The sequence below is a fragment of the Corvus cornix genome, chromosome 4, assembly GCF_000738735.6.
Source record: "Corvus cornix cornix isolate S_Up_H32 chromosome 4, ASM73873v5, whole genome shotgun sequence".
NCBI classification, from domain to species: Eukaryota; Metazoa; Chordata; class Aves; order Passeriformes; family Corvidae; genus Corvus; species Corvus cornix.
In genome coordinates, this window is record NC_046334.1 from 69,495,107 (window position 1) to 69,516,231 (window position 21,125).

At 40.6% G+C, this 21,125-nt stretch overlaps 2 protein-coding genes across 5 annotated transcripts in view; one reads left to right on the forward strand and one right to left on the reverse strand.

Annotated features, from left to right (window-relative positions):
- Nucleotides 1-21,125, reverse strand: part of CTNNA2 (catenin alpha 2) — a 463,437-nt gene that overhangs the window by 144,064 nt on the left and 298,248 nt on the right. The window lies entirely within an intron of this gene.
- On the forward strand, nucleotides 11,921-15,247 carry LRRTM1 (leucine rich repeat transmembrane neuronal 1). The gene has a single exon (XM_010402103.3). The coding sequence runs from the start codon at nucleotides 12,238-12,240 to the stop codon at nucleotides 13,801-13,803; it is 1,566 nt and encodes a 521-aa protein (XP_010400405.1). The 5' UTR covers nucleotides 11,921-12,237; the 3' UTR covers nucleotides 13,804-15,247.

The window sequence follows — 21,125 nt, forward strand, 5'->3', positions numbered from 1 at the left end:
CTCACTAATTTGTTACATAAAAACCAGTCAGGCTTAAATGGACCAATATTCTGCTTGTCCTATATGAGTGTAATTTATTTTAATACTGTTTCTGTGAAGTAAAAATATCCATAGACTAATCAAGTCTGGGTTGAAAATCAAGGTTTTTACTAAACCAATAAAAGTGTGAACATATAAATCTGGCCTTAAACATTGCTCTACTTTAGAACTTTTCTTCAGTTTATTTTAAACAGGAAATGTTTGCTTCTGTGGCTGTAAGACCTAGTATGAAATAGAAAAATTTTACAGACTCTAGCAGATTGAAAGTTTCTTAAGAGATTATTGAAAATTCTCTATGGATGAAGTAGATAAAAAAACCCTGGTAAGTAGCATGTATTCTTTTTAAGTTAGATTTGTGGTTATGAAAAAAAAAAAAAAACCTGTCCTTCACTCTGTCCCTTTCTAACCATCAACCTAAAAATAAAACCTTGCTAGACACAGTGGAAGTGATTTGAAAATTAAACTACAGTCTTGATAAAGAGAGATAGAGAAAGGACCCTTTGTGTGACTGTTATGACCCTTAGTCTCCATCCCAGGCAGAGTGAGCACAATCTTTTGTGCCTGTGGTTGATGTCTGGCATTCACTCACAGAGAGATGCTTTCTTTTATGGCTTCAAATTCTACAGGCAAGTGTTGAAGTTGTGAAAGTCAGCAGAGGAAAAACCAGATATAGGCTCCTCTGCACTGGTGCTTTGGTAATAACAATTATGGGAGGGAATAAGAGCACAACGAAGAAAGGCTGAGTGTGGCAGTGCTTTGGGCAGGAGGGAAATTGGAGAATATTCCCATGGCTAAACCACGCAGTGAACCCCTGGGCCTACTCCTGCCCTCACCCAAAACAAACTGTATCCAGGTGTATCATTATGACGTTCACAAACGTACAGATTTTTACAGGTCTAACCAAGTGTTTACCATGCACAGCAAAAATAAATACTTTAGCATTAATCAAGGGCAGATACACTTCACAGCCAGACCACAAAACTTAAAGCCAGTGTGCTGTATGTGCAGCCAACCCCTTCCTTTATTTCACATAAAAAGAAGTTTGGGGTACTAATCCTTTTTATGAAAACTCCTAAAATATTTTCTGAAGTTACAGGGGAATCAGTGTGTGCTTTATGATCCAGGAGGATTGGAGCTTACAGGCCTTTTTTTTATCATCTCTCTTTTTGGTACTGTTTGAGTTGAAATCAGATACTATGTGGTAATTTCAATAAAAGTAATATTGACTCACGTTTCTGTGAAACTCGTAGCTATTTATATGGACAAGATGCAGGGGCGGGGGAGCGGGGGCACAGAAAATATTACTGGTTTGAATGGAGATGAAATGTCAGGAAGACTGGAGTTGCCATCTACTGGAATGTGCAACGAATGACAACTGCCATGCAAAAATCCTGAATTTCAAGCATTAGTCACAGCAAGAGTCCAGGTGCGTCGCAATGGCTCCAGAAAAAAAAACATACACACAAAACCCAATTAAATATTATAAAGTGAAATCTCCAAAGACAAAGAATTATTCTCCACTCAGCTCTTGGAAAGATGGAAGATGCACAAGGAGGTTCTGTCAAACCAATCTTATTTCCCTGCGTCTTTTATCTACATTCAGCAATAGATTATATTTATCACTCCTCATCAGAACACTGATAATTGCACTTGCCAGCTTCAAAAGTACAAAACAATGTCAGAATCTGAAAAGGAGAGAATTGTAAATTCTTCAAATGTGGGCATCTAATCACCACTGCGTTTTTAAACCACCACTTCTTAACACATGATAATATTTAGGGATACCTTCAGTTGATGAAACACAGAACATAACACAAATCTTCTTAGAGCTGCTTATCATCAAAGACAGTTACTCTATATTAATTCTGCTGTTCCAATAATGTGTAGTAAGTTCATACCAGAAAAAAAGTATTAAAGTATTCACTCTTGTGTTTGTAGATGATCTAAAGCAGAATTTTTGTTTCCTACATCCATGTCTTGCAAAAGACCAATTACTTAGATAAGAAAGTTCATACATCAAGTGTTTACAGCTGGACAAACAGACAAACCAAACCTCTCCAGGGCAGTTTAGAGGAGAAGAGAAAGCAAAAGTGTCCTGACAGTGCTGTGACTGAAATGACACAGATGAGGAGGAGACTGGATGCTAATAGCAGCTGCAGCCCATAAATTCAAGGTATTTGCAGACATAACAGATCACATCTCACCTCACAAGACCAAAACTATAGACCAGAATTTTCTTCAAGTAGTTTAGTATTTTCTCATATTTAGTGAAGATGTTTACTAGTCTCTTACTAAATGAAGAGCATTAAGTGACTGGAGAGAAGTATCTGACATGTGAACTGTGTTATTATGATTAATGGAGTTCATACATAAAGGGTTATTTCTCTGGAAAACGTCAGATTGAATAATTACTGGAATTACTCCCAAAGGGCTTTAGAAAATGTTCTGCCCAGTTTCAAGTCACGTTCTTATCACAGTTTTCTTTTGACTAGAGGGTGATCTTTAATTGCAGTTTTAAGTAAAACAAGTACTGTAAGCAATTCATTAAACATTATGAAAAATTATGTATTTCTCTAACAGTCCTTGAAAGTAGCTTTTACTTTTTACCCTCATCTCTAGGCAATACAGCAAAGCCAAATCAATAAATAAAATGGTTTTCTTCTGCCTTTGAAACAAAAAAAACACACTGTCCCTGTTTCCCTGCACCAGATTAGGTATAGAATATCCTAGAATTGATATATTGTAATATTACTGGCAATATTATTAAGATAAGTAGGGAACAGATGATAGCATTATTTAGTCTCTTGGATTTCTTAAATCTAATCAGTATTTAATGGATACAACGGTGCCAGCAAATCCAGACAGAGAACACAGCTCAGAAGCCTCTGAATGTGTTTCAGGGAAGTATCCCAAGGTCAGCACTACTTTGCAGTGCTGCAGATGCTTCCAACAGGCTCCACGGTCCTGCAGAGTGAGGGCCAAGGAAAAGCAGCACAGATCAAAGGATAAATGCTTTCAGAACTGATTATCCTTGGGCTGAAGGCAAAGAAGCCAATACCACCCAACTTCAGCCTGCTGGCACTAGGGAAGCTTCTTCCCACTACATTTTCCATGTCTTCTGCCACTCATGGCATTCATGACCCTCGTGGGAACAGCTACAAGTGAGTTCTGCTGATGTCAGTGCATGGTTCAAGCTCAGCAGCAAAATAGGCTGCAGAAACTTCATTATACAGATACCATACCTGGAAGCACTGCAATACACTGAATTCTTGTGCAACACTTGTTGCCTTGAACCTCAGAACTGTGCTGATTATTGTAATACTCGTTATGGTTAGAGCACCTCTTGTATGGAGCCAGGATGGGAGAGCTGGGGGTGTTCACCTGGAGAAGAGAAGGCTCCAGGGAGACCTCAGAGCCCCTTTACCTAGAGGGGCTCCAAGAGAGCTGGAGAGGGACTTGGGACAAGGACCTGGAGTGTCAGGACAAGGGGAAATGGCTTCCCACTGCCAGAGGGCAGGGATACATGGGATATTGGGAAGAATAAATCCTTGACTATGAGTCACAGTCCGTCCAGGGAAGCTGTGGCTGCCCCTGGATCACTGGAAGTCCAAGACCAGGTTGGATGGGGCTTGGAGCAACCTGGGACAGTGGAAGGTGTCCCTACCCATGGCAGGAGGTCAGAACAAGATGATCTTTAACGTCCTTTTCAACCCAAACTATGCTGTGATTCTCTGATCAGGACACAGCAAAAGATCGTCCATGCTGGGCATTATGCAGGGACATAGGAAGAGACAACCCCTGAAATTAAGAACTGGAAACAATAAAACCCAACAAAAATCAGTAACAACTCTAGATGTAGGAAGAAATAGGGCACAAAACAAGCAAAAAAAATGAGATACAATTAAAAGAAGCCAAGTGAGGGTCTGGACCTGCTTCCAGGATTGATTTTTGGCATGTATGGCACTCACTGTTGTGGGTTGCTTAATCACCTTTTGTCCCCTACCTGTGTCCCCTGGGTACACAACAACCCTAGCCAGCATTCACAAACCACACCAAGCATGAAGAGATCATTCAGGAGTTTCACATCAATGGTTTCCCAAATTTTTAGGATTGCTGCCACAATATTATTGATGCAATCATGAAAAGTGTTATTTGTCCACAGCCATGCGTGCATCACTCAACATACATTTAAACACATAAAACCTTTTCATAGGAAAAAAAACCCGAATAATGGGGGAAAAACTACAATATATCTTGAGCCACAGGCATTTCACAGATACTGACCTTTGATTTTGATTTAGAAGCTCTAACTAATAAAGCTTGGCTTTGCACCAAATCTGAAGAAGAAAATCAAGCACACTCTTGTCAAATCATAATTAATTTGCACTACAAAAAAAGAGTAGAACTAAGCCAAGCGTTCTTTAAAAATGGTCTCTAGAATTCAAAACACTCAGTAAAATGTCCTCTATCTTGAAAAACAGGATGATATTTTCCTGCCTTTTCAAGTTGATTACGCATCTTTCCACTCATTTAAAATATAAATTGAGTTTTAGGAAACAATAAGCTCTTCATTTTACAGGAATATTAAAGATTCACAATTACAGCAGTTGGAGAGGGAATGTGATTATGAAACACAGTTGAAGTGAAACCTAAAGCTTTGTTACTGTTTGCCCCCCAAATGTGCTGTTTCACCTTTAAAAACATACACAATGGCAGGGTAATTTAGATTCATACTACTGTACGGATTTTGAGAATGTATTTGGCATATTCTTTCTAAAATCTTGGTAAATTCAGGATCTGTGGGTACATTATTAGAATTTGCTGTGCATTTATTTATTTATTAAAAGTAACAGAGTAACACAAACTTGTGACTACTTTGATATTTCTTCCTTATATGACATGAAAAATCTTCAAAATACATTGAAACAAAACCAAACAAGAGTCAGGAACGCATATCTCAAAGACTGCCATTGGAGCTCACAAAATTAAATTAGCTGTTGAGCGAAGCTGAGTTTCTAAGATTACACATACACCACACACAAACCTCCTCCACCATATGAAACTTTTCAGTAATGCCTTGAGTATTTTTAAGTTGGTTTAAAAAAAGAAGGTCAGGTTATTCTCTTTTTTTTTTTTTTAGAAGGCATGACTATCTTTTGTTATGCCTTTAAAGATGTCCTTCTGAGACTCCTGACCCATGATTATTTCTCTTAGACATTACATCAGTTGCAAATAAGACGTAATGAAACCATAAATATTGCAGGTAGTCAACAAACCCTCGTCTTGTTGCAAAAATCACAATGACTTCTATCTGAAATATGAGTCTTCAACCTGGTTTCTGCACTATTAATTCTGTCTATGAGCTAATGATCCAGAGGCCCTCTCATCTCCCTGTAAGATGCAATACACACACAACCAGGATTTCAACACATTTTATCCTGAGTTTTCCCTTCAGAATACAGATATCATCGGAGCAGGAGGATGAAAACATAAAAATCCTGCCTTCCATGCTTACCACAATTCACCAAGAAGCACATGCAACTGAGAACACCACAGCCTGCCAAAGGTGCCATTGCCTGTTCCCATGGGTGCCCTGCTCAATCTGACATCTACTTCCACAATTATGTGACCCAGTCTCTGTTGTTCAGGTCCTCAGTAAATCCAGGAGTCAGATCTAAGAACACTCCAAAATATATTATTTACAAGTAATGTTTTCCTAAAAGCAGTTTCTCTGCAGAACAACCCCTTTGTAGCGATAGGACAAAGGGGAAGGGGTTCAAACTGAAGAAGAGCAGGTTAATCTTAAAGAAGAAATTGCTCCCTGTGAGGGTGGGGAGGCCCTGGCACAGGTTGCCCAGAGAAGCTGTGGCTGCCCCTGGATCCCTGGAAGTCTCCAAGGCCAGGCTGGACAGGGCTTGGAGCAACCTGGGATAGTGGAAGGTGTCCCTGCCCATGGCAGGGGGTGGAATGAGATATCTTAAAGGTCCCTTCCAACTCAGATCATCCCCAAATTTTATGATTCTGTTTTTCTTTGGAGTCAATTCAAATGGTGTCCTGTGTGATAGGACTCAATAAAAGTCTTTATTCAATTTCAAAATACCAGCACCAACTTCATAACTAACCTGTACTTCTAGAAATAATGTATCCACAAAGGCCAGCATGAAGTTTTTTTGTCTTTTCTTGTTGTGCTTTAAAACACATTTGGAAACGAGCACAAGAAATGGATTAAGAACAACTTGTTGTCTAATGCTGAGAACAGATTTTCTGCTCTGGGAAAATTTTCCAAGAGCAGTTCATCCACTTGTAAAAAGACTTCTCAGAAGACTGCCAGGAACAACTTTTAACTTGTTCATCCTTGCTTTTAATAATTGATTACATCAATTCCTCCCAATTCTCCCCTATGTCCCACACCGTGGCAATCTAAGAAGTGTTCACTGCCCCTCAAGTTTTGCCATTGGTAAAAAGAATGAAGTGTTTTTCTTCACAGTCCTAAACAATCCTGCTATTCTGCCACTTCATTCAACCTCTTGGTAAGTCTAAGTAAATACACCACCAACCAACCAACCAGCCAACAGACCAGCCCCAGGTACAATGTTGTCAACATCTGGGAGTAGCTACATCCACAGAAGAACAGAACCTTTCAGTTGAAACAAGCCCCAAAGCACAAATAAAAGACTGTTTAGCACCAGTTTATAAAAAAAAAATAATCCTCACAGATGAACTATCAACAGTAGCAGAGGGCACAGCAGATATATCCAAGTGTGGGGATAAGCTGTGGCCCTCTTTGCTCTTAAGCAAATGGAAATTAATTGCAGTTCATTTGCTGGCACCTCCAGAAATGCTTGGGAAGGTCTTGAGATAAACCTTTGTGGAGTGTCTCACTTAGCACTTCTGAAGGTGGAACTAATTGATTTCCAGTCAAACACGACCAACTAAAACCTTCGCACTTTCTAATAATTGCACTCCACACGTGCTTCCTCCACAACTTCCTAAGACACCTTTAGAGACACAAATTAGCAAGGGTTAATCAAAACCCAAGGTTTAAATTTTCACTTTTCCTGTAAACCAGTTCCACCAACCTGGTAACTTGACAGTAACACTCCAGTCTTTGCCTAGCCAGGATGTTCCATGATCTTCATGTGTTGATTAATCACAAAAGGATAATTTTACTTGTCTTTTTCCCATTACCCCTGGACATTCAGAACCAGTAACAGTGAAGAGTTTTGGTATCATGTCCAGAAATCCATAGGTATTTTCACAGTTACTTAAGAGAGTCAGTCATGTTTTAGCTTATTCAAGTAGTCTACCAGTAATGAATGGAGGAGAGAGTTACTTCATCTTAATAACATCATTTTTAGGACGACATATCCTGATATGTCGTCCTAAAAATTGACATTTCTGCACTGCACTGTCAATTCTGCACATGGGTCTCTTCTGTGAGCAACCTTCTAGAGCTCTGCATGACCACCCACGAGTGAATGTGGACAATGAGGATGGAATGACTGCAATGAGACAGAAAAATGTTTATCACCTTGTCAAAAACAATAAGGTCATTTACATAAGAATTTCTATGACTTAAAGGTAGCGAAAAATCCAATGAGTCTGTCAGGTACTGTGAAAATTTAATGACATCTGGAGCCACCAGGAATATTCTGGTCAAAATCTTGTATAATGATACTCATTTTTATATCTACTGAAACAGACATTATAGAACTGGACTTCTTATCAGCTGAAATCCTAAATTCTATATAGAAGGGGCAGCCAATAAATATTCAGAATGACCAAGACAGAAATACAAGAGAAATAACAGATTTAGTTTGCTTTAAAAGTCACATCTTTTCCCCCTCTTTTCTGTTTTTAAATGTTTCTTTTATACAAAATGCCATGGTTCAGCACACTTGAAAATTAAAGACTACCAAAGATCAAGGTTTGAGTCCTTCCATTCATGAAAGGAAATTAAAATCATCACTAAGAGCACCAAGTTTTATTATTCTGATAAAAACCACTCAGAAAATGCCAAAAGGAAGAACTATACTCAGCATTTAATACATTGTTTTGCCTTTTCGTATTTTGTTGGTGGATTTATTAAAAGATGTGCACATGAAGAGTTAGACATCAGTGGCCACATTCTGATCTCATGCACTCTGTCCCAACCCCATCTGTCCTGGACTGCAAATTAAGGTAAGGGAATTATCCAGGCACAAACAGTAAAGGAATATCCAAGGGATTAGCAAGAAGGAAATTATTCTGAGGCCAGTTAATATATAGGACATTTAATGGTTGGACTGGATGATCTTAGAGGTCTTTTCCAATCTTGATGATTCTATGATTAATATGAACACAATATTAAAAATGTGTAGACCAAATACACTGAAAGGTGCTTTTCTTTTTCAGCCTGAACGATTCTGACCATAATTGCCACTGAATTACGCTTGTCATGACTACAAGCAGCAGCTTCCCAGCTAAACTTTCTAAAACTTTATTCATGTTGTTCTTCTGTAACCTACTTTACATTGATTTAATCAAGCTCCTTTAAACACATACAAACTTAGTTTGCCATTCTTAAAATGTTTTATAATAGCACATTTAATAAAGCTAATTTAAATCTGCTAATTTATAGAGACTTGCCAGAGGCTTTGAAACTTCAGAAAATGTGTAAACTTAACAGTTTGGCTGTGATAACAGCTCAGACAGTGGAAATTAAGCCCTTTGCATTACAATCATCTTCAAAGTGGATTCCTGGTTTTATTGCAAAAAGGGTACATTGCAAAAATACAGTAGGACACCAATTCACAAAAGATGTTCCAGATGCCCCAGTTCTTGAATTTGGTCACTACTGTGTCTCAACATCACAGCCTCAAACATGCACTGAGGTCTCTCATCTTAAGAACTACCTGGATTCTTTTCTACAACCAGGTTTTGGACAAGAGCAGAGTTTCTCATTCAATAGCCCTCCATCAGAGCTTTGAGAGAGTGCAATTAGGGCCATTAATTCTGGATCCCTAACTCTGGTTGTCAGTCTTCCAGCTGCTGCTATATAGGTTTGCTACTGTCTGCTCTAATTCCTGCCTTTGAAAACTAAATGATAATGGATTATATGCCAGTGTGGGAATAGGCACATTGGTTGGGATCCAAGCTGTATCCCAGGTGATAACAAGGAGAAGCAGTGAAAAAAAAATATTCAGGTCTTCAGTGATGTATCAGGGAGCTTCATCTAGAGGAATTCTTTATACATAGCATTTAAATGGTAACTAAGTGATCATTATCATCATCTGATTTGCAGAAAATGGCAGCTTTCCTTGAAGATGTAATTGAAATTTTCAGGGCTACTGTTGCAGACCTCTCCTGAAATTTTCACATGGGAGAAAGCATTAAGACTTCCCCCATGAAGACTTGTAGGGGTGCAGATTTTTAAGGGACACAACCTCAGTACTTTGAAGCTTTTTTCAGTATCTGTTAAACTCAAGTCATCCTTTAGGCTTTTTTTCCCTGCTAATTGCACCAAAATATTCATTGAGGCAATCTGGAATATATTCTTGGATGGGGTTTTTTAGTCTCTCCTGCTTCAATGCTCACTTGTCGCTTCTGTCACTGCTTTCCTTCCTGCTTTTGTGTACTGAGAAACAGAATTAAGGTGTACTGCAACCAGTGGACACTTGCATAAACAGCCTGCTTTGAATAAAACAGCATGATCTGGGGAAAGGAAAACTACCTTCAGCTCTCGTGCCCAAATGCTAAAACATAGATGAGGTTCGTATACTATTAAAGCATCACATTTTTGCATTGAGACCACTGAAATGCTGTGAAGAGCAGAAAAATATAAATAAACTGAATAAGGAGCATAAAAGCACATTGATCCCAAGGTTCTGAAACTGCAATTTAAGTGGTTTATATTTGTAATTTATTTAAGACTGTTCCTGGCAAATACATTAGTAATGAATCTCCTTCACACGTTTTTATTTTTATGCACGAGAGCTTTAAGTTTGCCAGGACTTCTGCAAAGCAACTTTTACTGCATCAAATTACTGCATTCCTTGATCTCTCCCAGCACACAGTCACAGCAGCCACACTCAAACACAATGATCAGCTCTGCAACAGACACCTCCAAAACAAGATATTTCTTTTAAATTAACACAGCTGTGAAAAAGAAAGCAAACACAATAGTTTTTCCCTGTCCCTCCAGCATTTTGCATCCGATGTCCACTTTAATTCAGTACAATCTTCTGTAATCCTTGTAATTCCGTGTGGAACTTCTTCATTGGGAATTGATGCAGAATTGGGAGCTGTCAGCTCCGATCCCTTTCACCAGCACACGGGCTTGAGACTCTATTTCATAATAGGAAAAGATGGCCAGCGTTTTCCTGACAGAAGTACCATACATTTTTCAGTCAGTAAAAATTACAGAGCTCATTGACGATGCGCTTCCCATAGAGAACGAGGACTGCAAATTACCCAGCAAAGATTTTTTTTTTTTTTTTTTGGGTACACGGAACAAAAACCAGCACAATCTGCAAAACTTATTAACTAATGGGGTTTGAAACCCTCTCTTTGCATGCTGCCAACATGGTAACAGCAACCTATGCATTGACCTTATTCAAAAAGCACAGTAATCTTTATGCTGCTAGAATAGGAGTTTTGTGTGCCGTAGCATACACTGCAAAGAAAAAGGAGGAGAAAAAAAAAAAAAAAAAAAAAGAAATCCTTTAGGAAAGGCATGTGCTGAACACACAAAATATGCAGGATGGAAAAAGACCAAATGTAATTAAAGCTTATATGAAACGAGACATTCCTATTTGCAGAGCTTTGGCTGCATTTCTGTCAAAAGAAAGCACAGAATCTCAAATCATGCTCTATTTAGACAATGTCAGAAGAAAAAAAAAACACATTTACCCCCTCGCACCCCTCAATCCCCCACCCCAAGACTCCAAAAGGCAAATCTCATCATCGGAATTAGAGAGAAAAAGCAATCCAAAGAGATTGGTTTACATATTCCTTCCCAAACCAAGTAATCGAGTCTCTCCCTCTCCCGGCTAATAGCTTATAAATTCAGACTTTAAACAAAAGCATCCGAAAAAAAAAAAGAGAAAGAATCCTAATTCTCAAGCTTCCTACTTAGCACTGCCTCGCTTTTGATGATTTGTGCGGCTGTGTGTGCGTGCCTGTTTGAGAAATGGCGAGATAGGCTTAAAGTATTTTCCATTTCATCAAAGAGCATATATTACTTTCCTGGTTCGCTCCGATGTTGGTTTTATGCCCACCCCTTTTCAATCTGCCCATGTCTGAGATGCACAGTGCAGGCGTACAATCATGAGCAGCTTACGACACTCAGTGAACACTGGGTGCCTCTGCATGCTCTAGCAACATACTGCTCAGCTGAAGGGAAGGGATTCTTGCTGTCTCTCTCTGCTCTAAGCATCACCTAACAAGCAAAGCGAACAAAGAATGGGAAATAAAGCGACCCTTAGCCGGTCAGTGAATGAATGGTAACCTCTCTCTGGAGTAAAGGTTGTGCCGGTCAATGGTCGTTGCAAATGATGGACATTAAACAGATTGACAAATCCTGTGGAGTCGTTAGTAAAGAGTCTGGAGTTTTTTTCACGCCACAGTGTTAACTGCAGAGGAAAGGACAGAGGGAGAAGGAGAAGATCAAGCTCATGTACATAGTTCTGAAACTTGCAGGTCCTAGGAGGCAGCTCAAAAGCTAGCTGGACAAGCCTTTCGCTCGTTGAGCAGAAGCGAAGTGAGACATTGTGAGCTTGCCAGCCTTGCACAACATTGAAAGGGACTGAATTTGTAGCACAGAGGGGTCTTTTTTAGCTCTGCATATAATTAGTCCAAACACAAAGGAAGCAACTGAATGGAGGTTGTCACTCTCTGGAAAAGGGTGGGTAAGACACTTTTTAATTAAATTCTTTCATGAAGAAAGATTTTTTTTTTTCCTTTGCTGCAGCATTTAACATGAACAAAATCACTATCATTTTACCTTTGAATGTCTGTGAACTTTAATGCTGCACAGCTCCTGCATGCTGTAAAGTGAAATATTTGCCTCTGTGTTTGTTCTGTTTGCTGTTTTGCTTTGGTTTTCGGGCTTTGTTTCGTTGGTTTGCCTTTTTTTTTCCCTCCCTTAAATAAAATATGATGTAGAATTTGAAAAGATTCAATGGACATTCTCAAGCATATTTGGAAATATTCTTGCTAATGGATTTCCTTCTTATTGGTCTCTGTTTAAACTGGCTGCTGAGGAAGCCCCCAGGGTTGATATTGTGTACGCTGGGTATCTTTTCTAAAATGCTTCCAGCTGTGAATAGTGGGTGTCCACAGCTCTGTCGGTGTGAGGGCAGGCTTTTGTACTGTGAATCACTGAATCTCACAGAGATGCCTCGCAACCTGTCGGGCATGATGGGCTTGTCTCTGCGGTACAACAGCCTTTCAGAGCTGCATGATGGACAGTTCACAGGGTTAATGCAGCTCACGTGGCTCTATCTGGATCACAATCACATTTGCTCAGTGGAGGGGAATGCCTTTCAAAAATTGCGGCGAGTTAAAGAGCTCACCCTGAGTTCCAACAAAATAACTCAACTGCCCAACACCACTTTCCGCCCCATGCCAAACTTGCGCAGTGTGGATTTATCGTACAACAACCTACAGTCTTTGGAGCCTGACCTGTTCCACGGGCTGAGAAAACTGACAACTTTGCACATGCGGTCGAACGCCATCAAGTTCGTGCCAGTGAGAATTTTTCAGGACTGTCGCAGCCTGAAGTTTCTAGACATAGGATACAATCAGTTAAAGAGCCTGGCTCGAAACTCTTTTGCAGGCTTGTTCAAACTCACTGAGCTGCACCTCGAGCACAATGACTTGGTGAAAGTGAATTTAGCCCATTTTCCCAGGCTCATCTCCCTGCACTCCCTCTGCTTGCGAAGGAATAAAGTTACCATCGTAGTAAACACTTTGGACTGGATATGGCAACTCGAAAAGATGGATCTCTCCGGCAACGAAATCGAATACATCGAACCTCACGTTTTTGAAAGTGTACCTCATCTCAAATCCCTGCAGCTGGACTCCAACCGGCTGACCTACATCGACTCCCGAGTCCTCGACTCCTGGAAGTCCCTCACGAGCATCAGCCTTTCCGCCAACGCCTGGGATTGCAGCCGGAACGTCTGCGCCCTGGCCTCCTGGCTGAGCAACTTCCAGGGTCGCTACGACAGCAACCTGCTCTGTGCCACCCCCGAGTACGCCCAGGGCGAGGATGTTTTGGACGCCGTGTACGCCTTTCACTTGTGCGAGGACAACGCCGACCCCACGAGCGTCAACACCTTCTCCCCGGTGACCAACAACAGCGAGCAGACGCTCGGCTATGGCTCGGCCACCGCCACCTACGACGTGCCCGACGGTGACGAGGATCGGACCACGTACGCCGTCACCATCACCATACCCGGCGAGAACTCCGAGAACGCCGTGCAGATTCACAAGGTGGTGACGGGCACCATGGCACTGATTTTTTCCTTCCTCATCGTGGTTTTGGTGTTGTACGTCTCCTGGAAGTGCTTCCCAGCCGGCTTAAGGCAACTAAGACAGTGCTTTGTCACACAGCGCAGGAAGCAGAAGCAAAAACAGACCATGCACCAAATGGCTGCCATGTCAGCCCAGGAGTATTACGTTGATTACAAACCCAACCACATTGAGGGAGCCCTGGTGATCATTAATGAGTACGGATCTTGTTCCTGTCACCAGCAGCCAGCGAGGGAATGCGAGGTGTGATTTTCCTTTGGGATTTAAACAGTGTGCAACCAAATAACAGCGTGCAGGCAGACAGTGGCACGGGGTGGGGGGGGGTTGCTGGGCTTTGCTGGTGATTTCTGACATGCACCTCTGCCCAAATTGTTTAAGAGAGGCTGTCCGAGAGACTTGATATTTTAGCTTTATCGTGTCTTAAAATCCTTCAGGACAGCCAATCTTAAGGTTTCATATGCTAATACTCCCTTTGAAGATCTGTCAACATTCAGGAATCTGAGAGTGTAAAAAAGGTACCAATTATTGATCTTTTGTAAACTAAGAAAACTGTTTAAAATAAAAAAAAATAGCATTTACAGTTTTTACAGACTGGTGTATATTACATGAATGGTTCCCTGTATACAAAATGCAACAGTTTAACCTCTCTCTTCATGCTGAGTGTTGAAATGAAAAGTCGAGGAGCAAAGAAGCCACGTAAAATAGAAAGCTTAAAATTACCCAGGTGGCTTCCCATTGTAATTAGCACACGTTCACGTACATCATGTTGCTGAAGATGTGAAGCATGACACTGGAATTCTATTTTTGTTAATGTGCTACCTGTAACTGGACATCAGTACAACAAGGACCCAGTGCACCTCAGAAAGGCTGAAGTTTTGACCGTGCCCCTAGGACAGGATTTCTGAGGATTTTTAAGTACAGCTCACTTGTTAGTTGCTGTAAGATCCATAAAATCTGCGCTACAACCCCTAAAAGTATTTTGTATCAAAACTGATCCTAGTGCAAAGACTCACTAAAAAAGCAACCAACAAAACCCAAACAAGTGAAACACTGCCAAAATGTGCTCATCAGAATTTTCTTTAATATAAAAAAGACCAAAAAAAGTGCTAAATTTAAGGGCTTTTACTTGCATTTCCCACTTTTATGCTTGTTTTGAGCTATGCCAAGAGCAAAGATCCCTTTGTTTTGTGCCCTGTGGTGCCACGCTGAATGGAGAAGAGCAAAAGCAATTATTTGGGTCTCAGTGGTGAAGCTCGAGCAAAACCACTGTCAGGGTAAGACAGAGTTTCAGAGCACCCTTCTGGGTCCTGTAGCAAAGTGCTGGCAAAGCCCAGCTCCTGTCCCTCCCTTTCACCACCAGCCTTCACTAACAAAACAACCCCAAAACCTCTGCAGAGGCTGGAGGCAGATGAAGCCTCCTTAGTAAGGACTGAAAAATGGCATTGATGGATATAAGCAGTGATTTAATGATGTAGAATCACACAGCTGTTTAATCTGACTGCCCTTAAATAAAGGCTTCCTTTCCTTGTATTTTGGATTTTTCATTCCAGAATGTGAACAAGCAACCGATTGATCTTTTCACCAGCTCCTCTCACACTAATTGACGATGAGGGAGTTTTATAATATCAGGCAGAGCATCTTGAAATTTTCTTCCTACAGCATTACATGCGAATAAAATGTTATGGATAATGAAGTGGGTGACATTTCTATGTTTTGTACATGTTTCTCTATCCTCAGGTTACCACCAAGAGATGAGCAATTCCAAAATTTTACATGTATTTTAATGTAACATAGGTTTTTTTTTTTCCTTTTTCATAGCATTAAAGTGCTACCTACTCTTACAAGGGTACAGCAGGCTTATAAAGCAGAAAACAGGCACAGAAGAAATCATTTGTTTTCTTGCTTAGCAGGTTTTAGCCATTAATTTTAAATGTAAAGAGTGACTTTTATATTTTTTTCCTGACTCACTATTTTTAAGGAGTCAGAACTTATTTTCCTGTATTCCTCTATTTCTCTCATTCTGTGTATTATTAAACATGGAAACAGCCTCTTCATCAAAATTTTTATGCAGTGAGACTATAATGTCATGTGTGAAAGCAATGAGATTATATACTGGAAGACAACAGTTTCACAAAAAATTTACTGAAAATCAACTGCTTTTTTTCCTGAAGCCACTGCAAATTCATCCACAGCTTTCAAACAAGCAAGCACTGTTAAACCCAGGCTTTTCTTTCTTTAAAGAAATGCACATATTTCTCTCTCTGTGCCTCAAGCCCACAAGGGCCTGGTCCCTCCTGAAACTCCCAAGTGACCTGAGGGGTTGAGTGTCCATGTACAAACCTAGCAGAAGGGCAGAGGGAAGGTACAGAGCCCCTCATCTCTTTGGGTTCCTGATCATGTTCGAAGCAAAAGTACTTTATGCCATGCTAACTGAGGGCCCAGCTATATTTATTTTCCCCATCAAACCCTTCTCTGAAATCAATGGGGAATTTAACTGTGAAAAATTGGCTCTCTAACTTTGGACTGGGCTATGAGTTTCCCAAACCCCCAGGCAGCACTGCAGCCAGCAGGACTGGTTACAGCCACTTGTCACGAAGCTTCCAAAATCAACCAAGGCTGTTAAAATACTGTCTGCATATGGTAAAATGAAATATGAACTGGCTTTATTTCTATAATGACCCCCTGCTGCTATCAGGAAACGTGTTGGTGCAGTTGTGGTTTTGCCCCTGTGAACCTGAGACAAGCCTGATTCCAACAATCAATCATCCCGCGGTTGTATTTCCATGTATTTTTAGCATATTTGTGGGTTGTATTTGAAACACACGAGTGATTGCACTCCTCTGGAATTATCCCTGCTGTTTATTGGTGTTAGCAACCTCCAGCTACGTTTGCAAAGATGTGAGCAATTCTGCCTCTGGAATTTATTCACTTCTGTGCTCCATGCATCTCGCACTGGCAGCCCAAGTAAACTGAACCGAGCATTTTTCTTTTAAGGTGCAGTGATTTCTTGAGTGAGAGCTGATTTGGGGTTTGCCTGTTGCCACTTCTCCTGCAGAGAGGTGATGGCCACCAATGACTTGCCACCCTGAGCAGGATGATGGATGTGTCCTCCATGGAGAGCACAACATTTATTAAAGGATATATTTCAAAATTCTCATGCAGAAATCTTTCCTAAGGGTAATAATCCCTTCTAGAGACAACCTCCCGGTAATCCCCAGAGGATTTCTGGAGATCTTGACACCCTCTGAATATTTATTGGAGAAAAGAGGGTATCACTGCTGTTCCATGGCATGAAAGTACTCCACAGGGTGCCCAGATCCAGTCTGAAAGTTTACATGAAATATATGTGGCTAATAAAGAAATAAAAGAGACTGTATTTCATTTCAATCCAGCGATTGCAAATCCAGTTATTCATCCTGCTCCAGGCTATTTGATTGGTGTATATGAGAGTTATTATATTTGTACTGCATTTAGAGCAACTGCAGGGACAAATTTTCCCTAATTCTTTCTTCCAAATTTCATGTTCAACAACTGCCCAGAGATAAGTTAGTCCCTCTCTTTTGATGCCCTTATTCTGGCTTATTAAATGGCTCCAAAATCAAAAGGAACAAAGAAAAAAAGATGCTTTTGGGGTTAGTTGTGAACAGTGTTTCCTCCATGAAATGCTTGGGGATTATCAAAGGAAGAAAAATATTTTAAATATTCCCTTTTTGATGTTTCACTTAATAGGACTAACTTCCCTTTTATAATTAGGTAATTAACATTATTTTCTTTCTACTTAACTGTCTTTTTGCACACAAGGCAGGGTGAAAGGCAAGCAAAAGCACTACCTTTCCTGAAGCTGGTTAACAGTACCAGTGTTACAGATCTCTAATATGCATTCTCTTGCTGCTAACATCAATACCCACTCACAGCACACCCAGTGCTGAAGGAACTGTTGCTGTGTATGCTTTGAATGTATATAAGGGATGATTTATTTTCCTTTCTGCCTTTTTTTTTTCCTTCTTTCTGTACTAGTTAAAAAAAAAAAAAATTATATGAAACCACAGAATCAATGCTAATGTACCATGTTCTGTTTCTGGCCTGAAAATATAAAATACAAAGAAATTCTGTGTTAAAGCTGCCAATTCCCTCCTTTGCCATGTCTGGGTGCTGTAGGGGGTGAGGCCAAGGGATGACCTGTTCCTTGTGGTCACAGCAAGGCTGCTCTGTACCAGGCTGATCCAGCCCCCTGCATACCTGTACCACAGAAAGCCCATGAACCTAAGGATATTTTTGTATGCTTTAATAGATTCTGTATGTTTTTATGGATAAGGCGTTGAGGGGTAGTTGAAACGAGTATATTTGACCATTTTCTTCAGTTCTGATAAAAAAACCCAAACAACCCTCATTTGCTTCTGCGATGGACTACATTTGTTCCTTGTGTGTGTCTCATTCTGCATTAACAGCAAAAGGATTCTCTGAGGCTCCCTCCCCTTCCTCCCCCCTCCAGCTTCTACAGTGGTATTCAGAATGGCAAAAAGGGAGTGTTTAATGAGGAAGCTTATTTCTAGTGCTATAATAATAATAGCAGTGATAATAATGAAATTAAGAGGAGACAAAAGATAAGAGGAAAGACTGGAGTAACAGCAACCAAATCAGGGTGTTACCAGATTCCTTTTCCTTTTGCAAAGATGGTTAACCTAAAGAAGTAGCACAGATGAAAAACCAAGACTGAGGGTGGGTGGAGAAAGCAGTCTTAAAAACTGTGCAAGCAGGGATGAAACAGCTTCTGCAAAGGAGGGTACAACACTAAATAGCTCCATTCAGCAGGAGAGAGAAAAGGCAGGGGTGAAGGGACGGGATAAAAAGGAAGATGAGAAGGCAAGGGGGCCACTGTGCACCCATGGGAAATGAGATTTTTCCGTGCCTTCCCCTCCCACGTTCAGGCTGTGGCAAGGACAACAGCAGAGATTTAAGAAAGATGCCCAGCATCTCTCTCTCCCCCTGCCTTTTCCAACACTGCCACGGAGGGAGGCGCAGTCGGACACGCTTCCCCAAACACACGTGCCCGCTGCCCCGTCATTTCCTCTGCCACCTCCCTGCTCCCTGCGAGTACAATGTCCCCCTCATCCATCACTCTGCCTGCTCAACTCCAGCACTCTGCCTCTGCCACCAATTTTTTTGGCTGGATTTTTTAGCTATCCTAGTCACAGTTCACCACAGACTTGCTAGAAAATCGGACTTTTCCACCCAAATTATCTTAAGAAACCCTCATCTAGAAGGATGGGTGATCTTGAGCTACTGCGGATTCTCCTGCTAATTATATCTACACTCAGTCAGCTTTCCCATTCACAGCTATAATCACAAACAGATCTGAGATATTTTTGCTGTGTTCAATTTACCATTATGCACCAAGGTTATACTTTTCCTTGACCTGCTCAACCCAGTCTAATATTAACAAATTGAGCATTTATGCAGGTTCCTTTCCAAGCATGAAGTTGATTAGGAATTTAGGAAATGCTGGTGATTTAAAGATTAACCTTTCATATAATTACTGACATAAACCAGAGCTATTAAGGTCTTAGAAACAACTATTCAGAGCTTATTCTACATTAAAAAACAAATCACATTTAGAGCCATGCGAAAGACTTTCCATACCAGCCAATTTTTTTTTTTTTTTTTTTTTTTTTTTAACAGCAGAAGAACAACCTGGTGAAAGGAAAGGAGTAAGCACAGCCTACCTCTAAAGTTATGTGGAGGAAAGCAAAGCTATAAAAATAATACAGAAACCAAGCAACAGTGTTCTGCTGGCAAGACACAGCTTGTAATTGGGTGGGTGGCTGTGAAGAGCCGAGATGAATGCTGCAGAGCACTGTAATTTTATTGCACTGTGTCTGCTCTAAAGTGAACATATTTGCAATGAATCTGGATTTCCGTGAGAACAGGGCAATTGTTTGTTTTGGTGGTTTGTTTGGTTTTTTTTTTTTTTGTTATAAAGATCACGTCACTTGTTGGCATTCAGGCACAATTCCTGAGGCTTTAAAGCAATTACTGTTCTTACTCGCCTTTGCTGGGGTGATAGCTGGGGGAGACAGTCAAAGGGAACAGGCTGTGCTGAAAGGGGTTTGAGCTGCAAGTCCCAGATTTGCATCACAAGAGAAGAAAGTCAGTTGAAAATAAGCTTTTCACCTTTTCCTCCATCTCTCCTCTTCCTAAAAATCCAAATATGCACATCACTTATAAAAATCAGAGATAGGTGGCAGTGGCTACAGGATTAGTATTATGTGCATCTGTGCTTGGCAAACAGCACCTACTATTCTGCTAAGACACTTTTATTTTAAATCATTTCCCTGCTCTCATGTTCTTCACATCCTCACCAGACACAGTAACTACTGCCAGAAACATGTCTTTCAACACGGGTGCTATGGGAACATGACCAAGTACCTTCAATTTCTGAGCTAACAAAGACTAAATCCAAGATATGAATGGCAATAGGTAAGTAGAAAAATCTACTTCATCAGTGAATTATCACTTTCAGCACAGCAGATTCCTCTGACTGGCATGATTAGACACTAAGCCCATTTGTTCATTTATTACCAACTTCAATCTGGCCCTTTTTGCTGATGTGCCTTTCTCCTAAGAGTGAAACAAAGCACCACACTGGAGAGAGGGTTGAAAATTGTATGTTGGGTAAAATCTGAGATTTAAAACTATGCATGGACACATCAAATTGATTTAGGGGCTGATCCCATGAAAAAGTGCAGCTTATGTATAGCAGATCTCCCTGCAGTAGCACACCTCTGTACCCTAGTGGTTACAGTCAGGTATGAGCAAACATGCTCCTCCTGAGAGCTGGGGGCCTCAAACTGAAAACATTTCTGAATACCTTTCAAAACATATGCTTCCCCTCTAATTTTTATCCCTTCTTACCCATTCTCACATTTTTCATTCCCAGAGCCTCACAGGCAGGGTGAATCAAAAACAAGAGGGGGAGGAGGAAGAAGAGAACCCTGAAAATCCCAAACTAAGCTGCAAGAACAGTCCACAGCTATTGAATTCCTGAGGTTTTGAGTCTTTTTACAACTGTCAGCCCTTTGAAACACGTCTGCTATCAACCCTCTTTACAGGATGAGAGGTAAAGTGAGCTCCCAGGAGTAAACCTGGATCTCTCTCTGTGGTCCAGTGCCTCTCTGACAGCCTGGCTTGCTTAGAGAGCCTGGTAAATACTAAAGAATGTTAATAATAATGAGATAAACCGTCTAGGGATTTTTTTTCCCACCTTTTTTTTTTCTTTTTTTAAACTTGGCTCTGTAATAAAGCTTATCTTGACAGAAAATTTACTTCTCTGATCCACATTATTTCCCAATGCAATTTTTTTCCACAGCAAGCAGAAGTTTGTGGCTGCTGCTCAGAGGTTTGCAATCCTCATGCTAAAGAGGCCACTGCATGCCAATTTTTTTCCTTAATTCCATGTAAATGTCACTCCATATTGGACTTTTTGTGTTTCTTTACCAGCGAATTCAGCTGCCTCCACTTTCACAAACCTTCCCCTTGCACTGTAACTCCCTTTCCAAACAGCCCAGAACCCG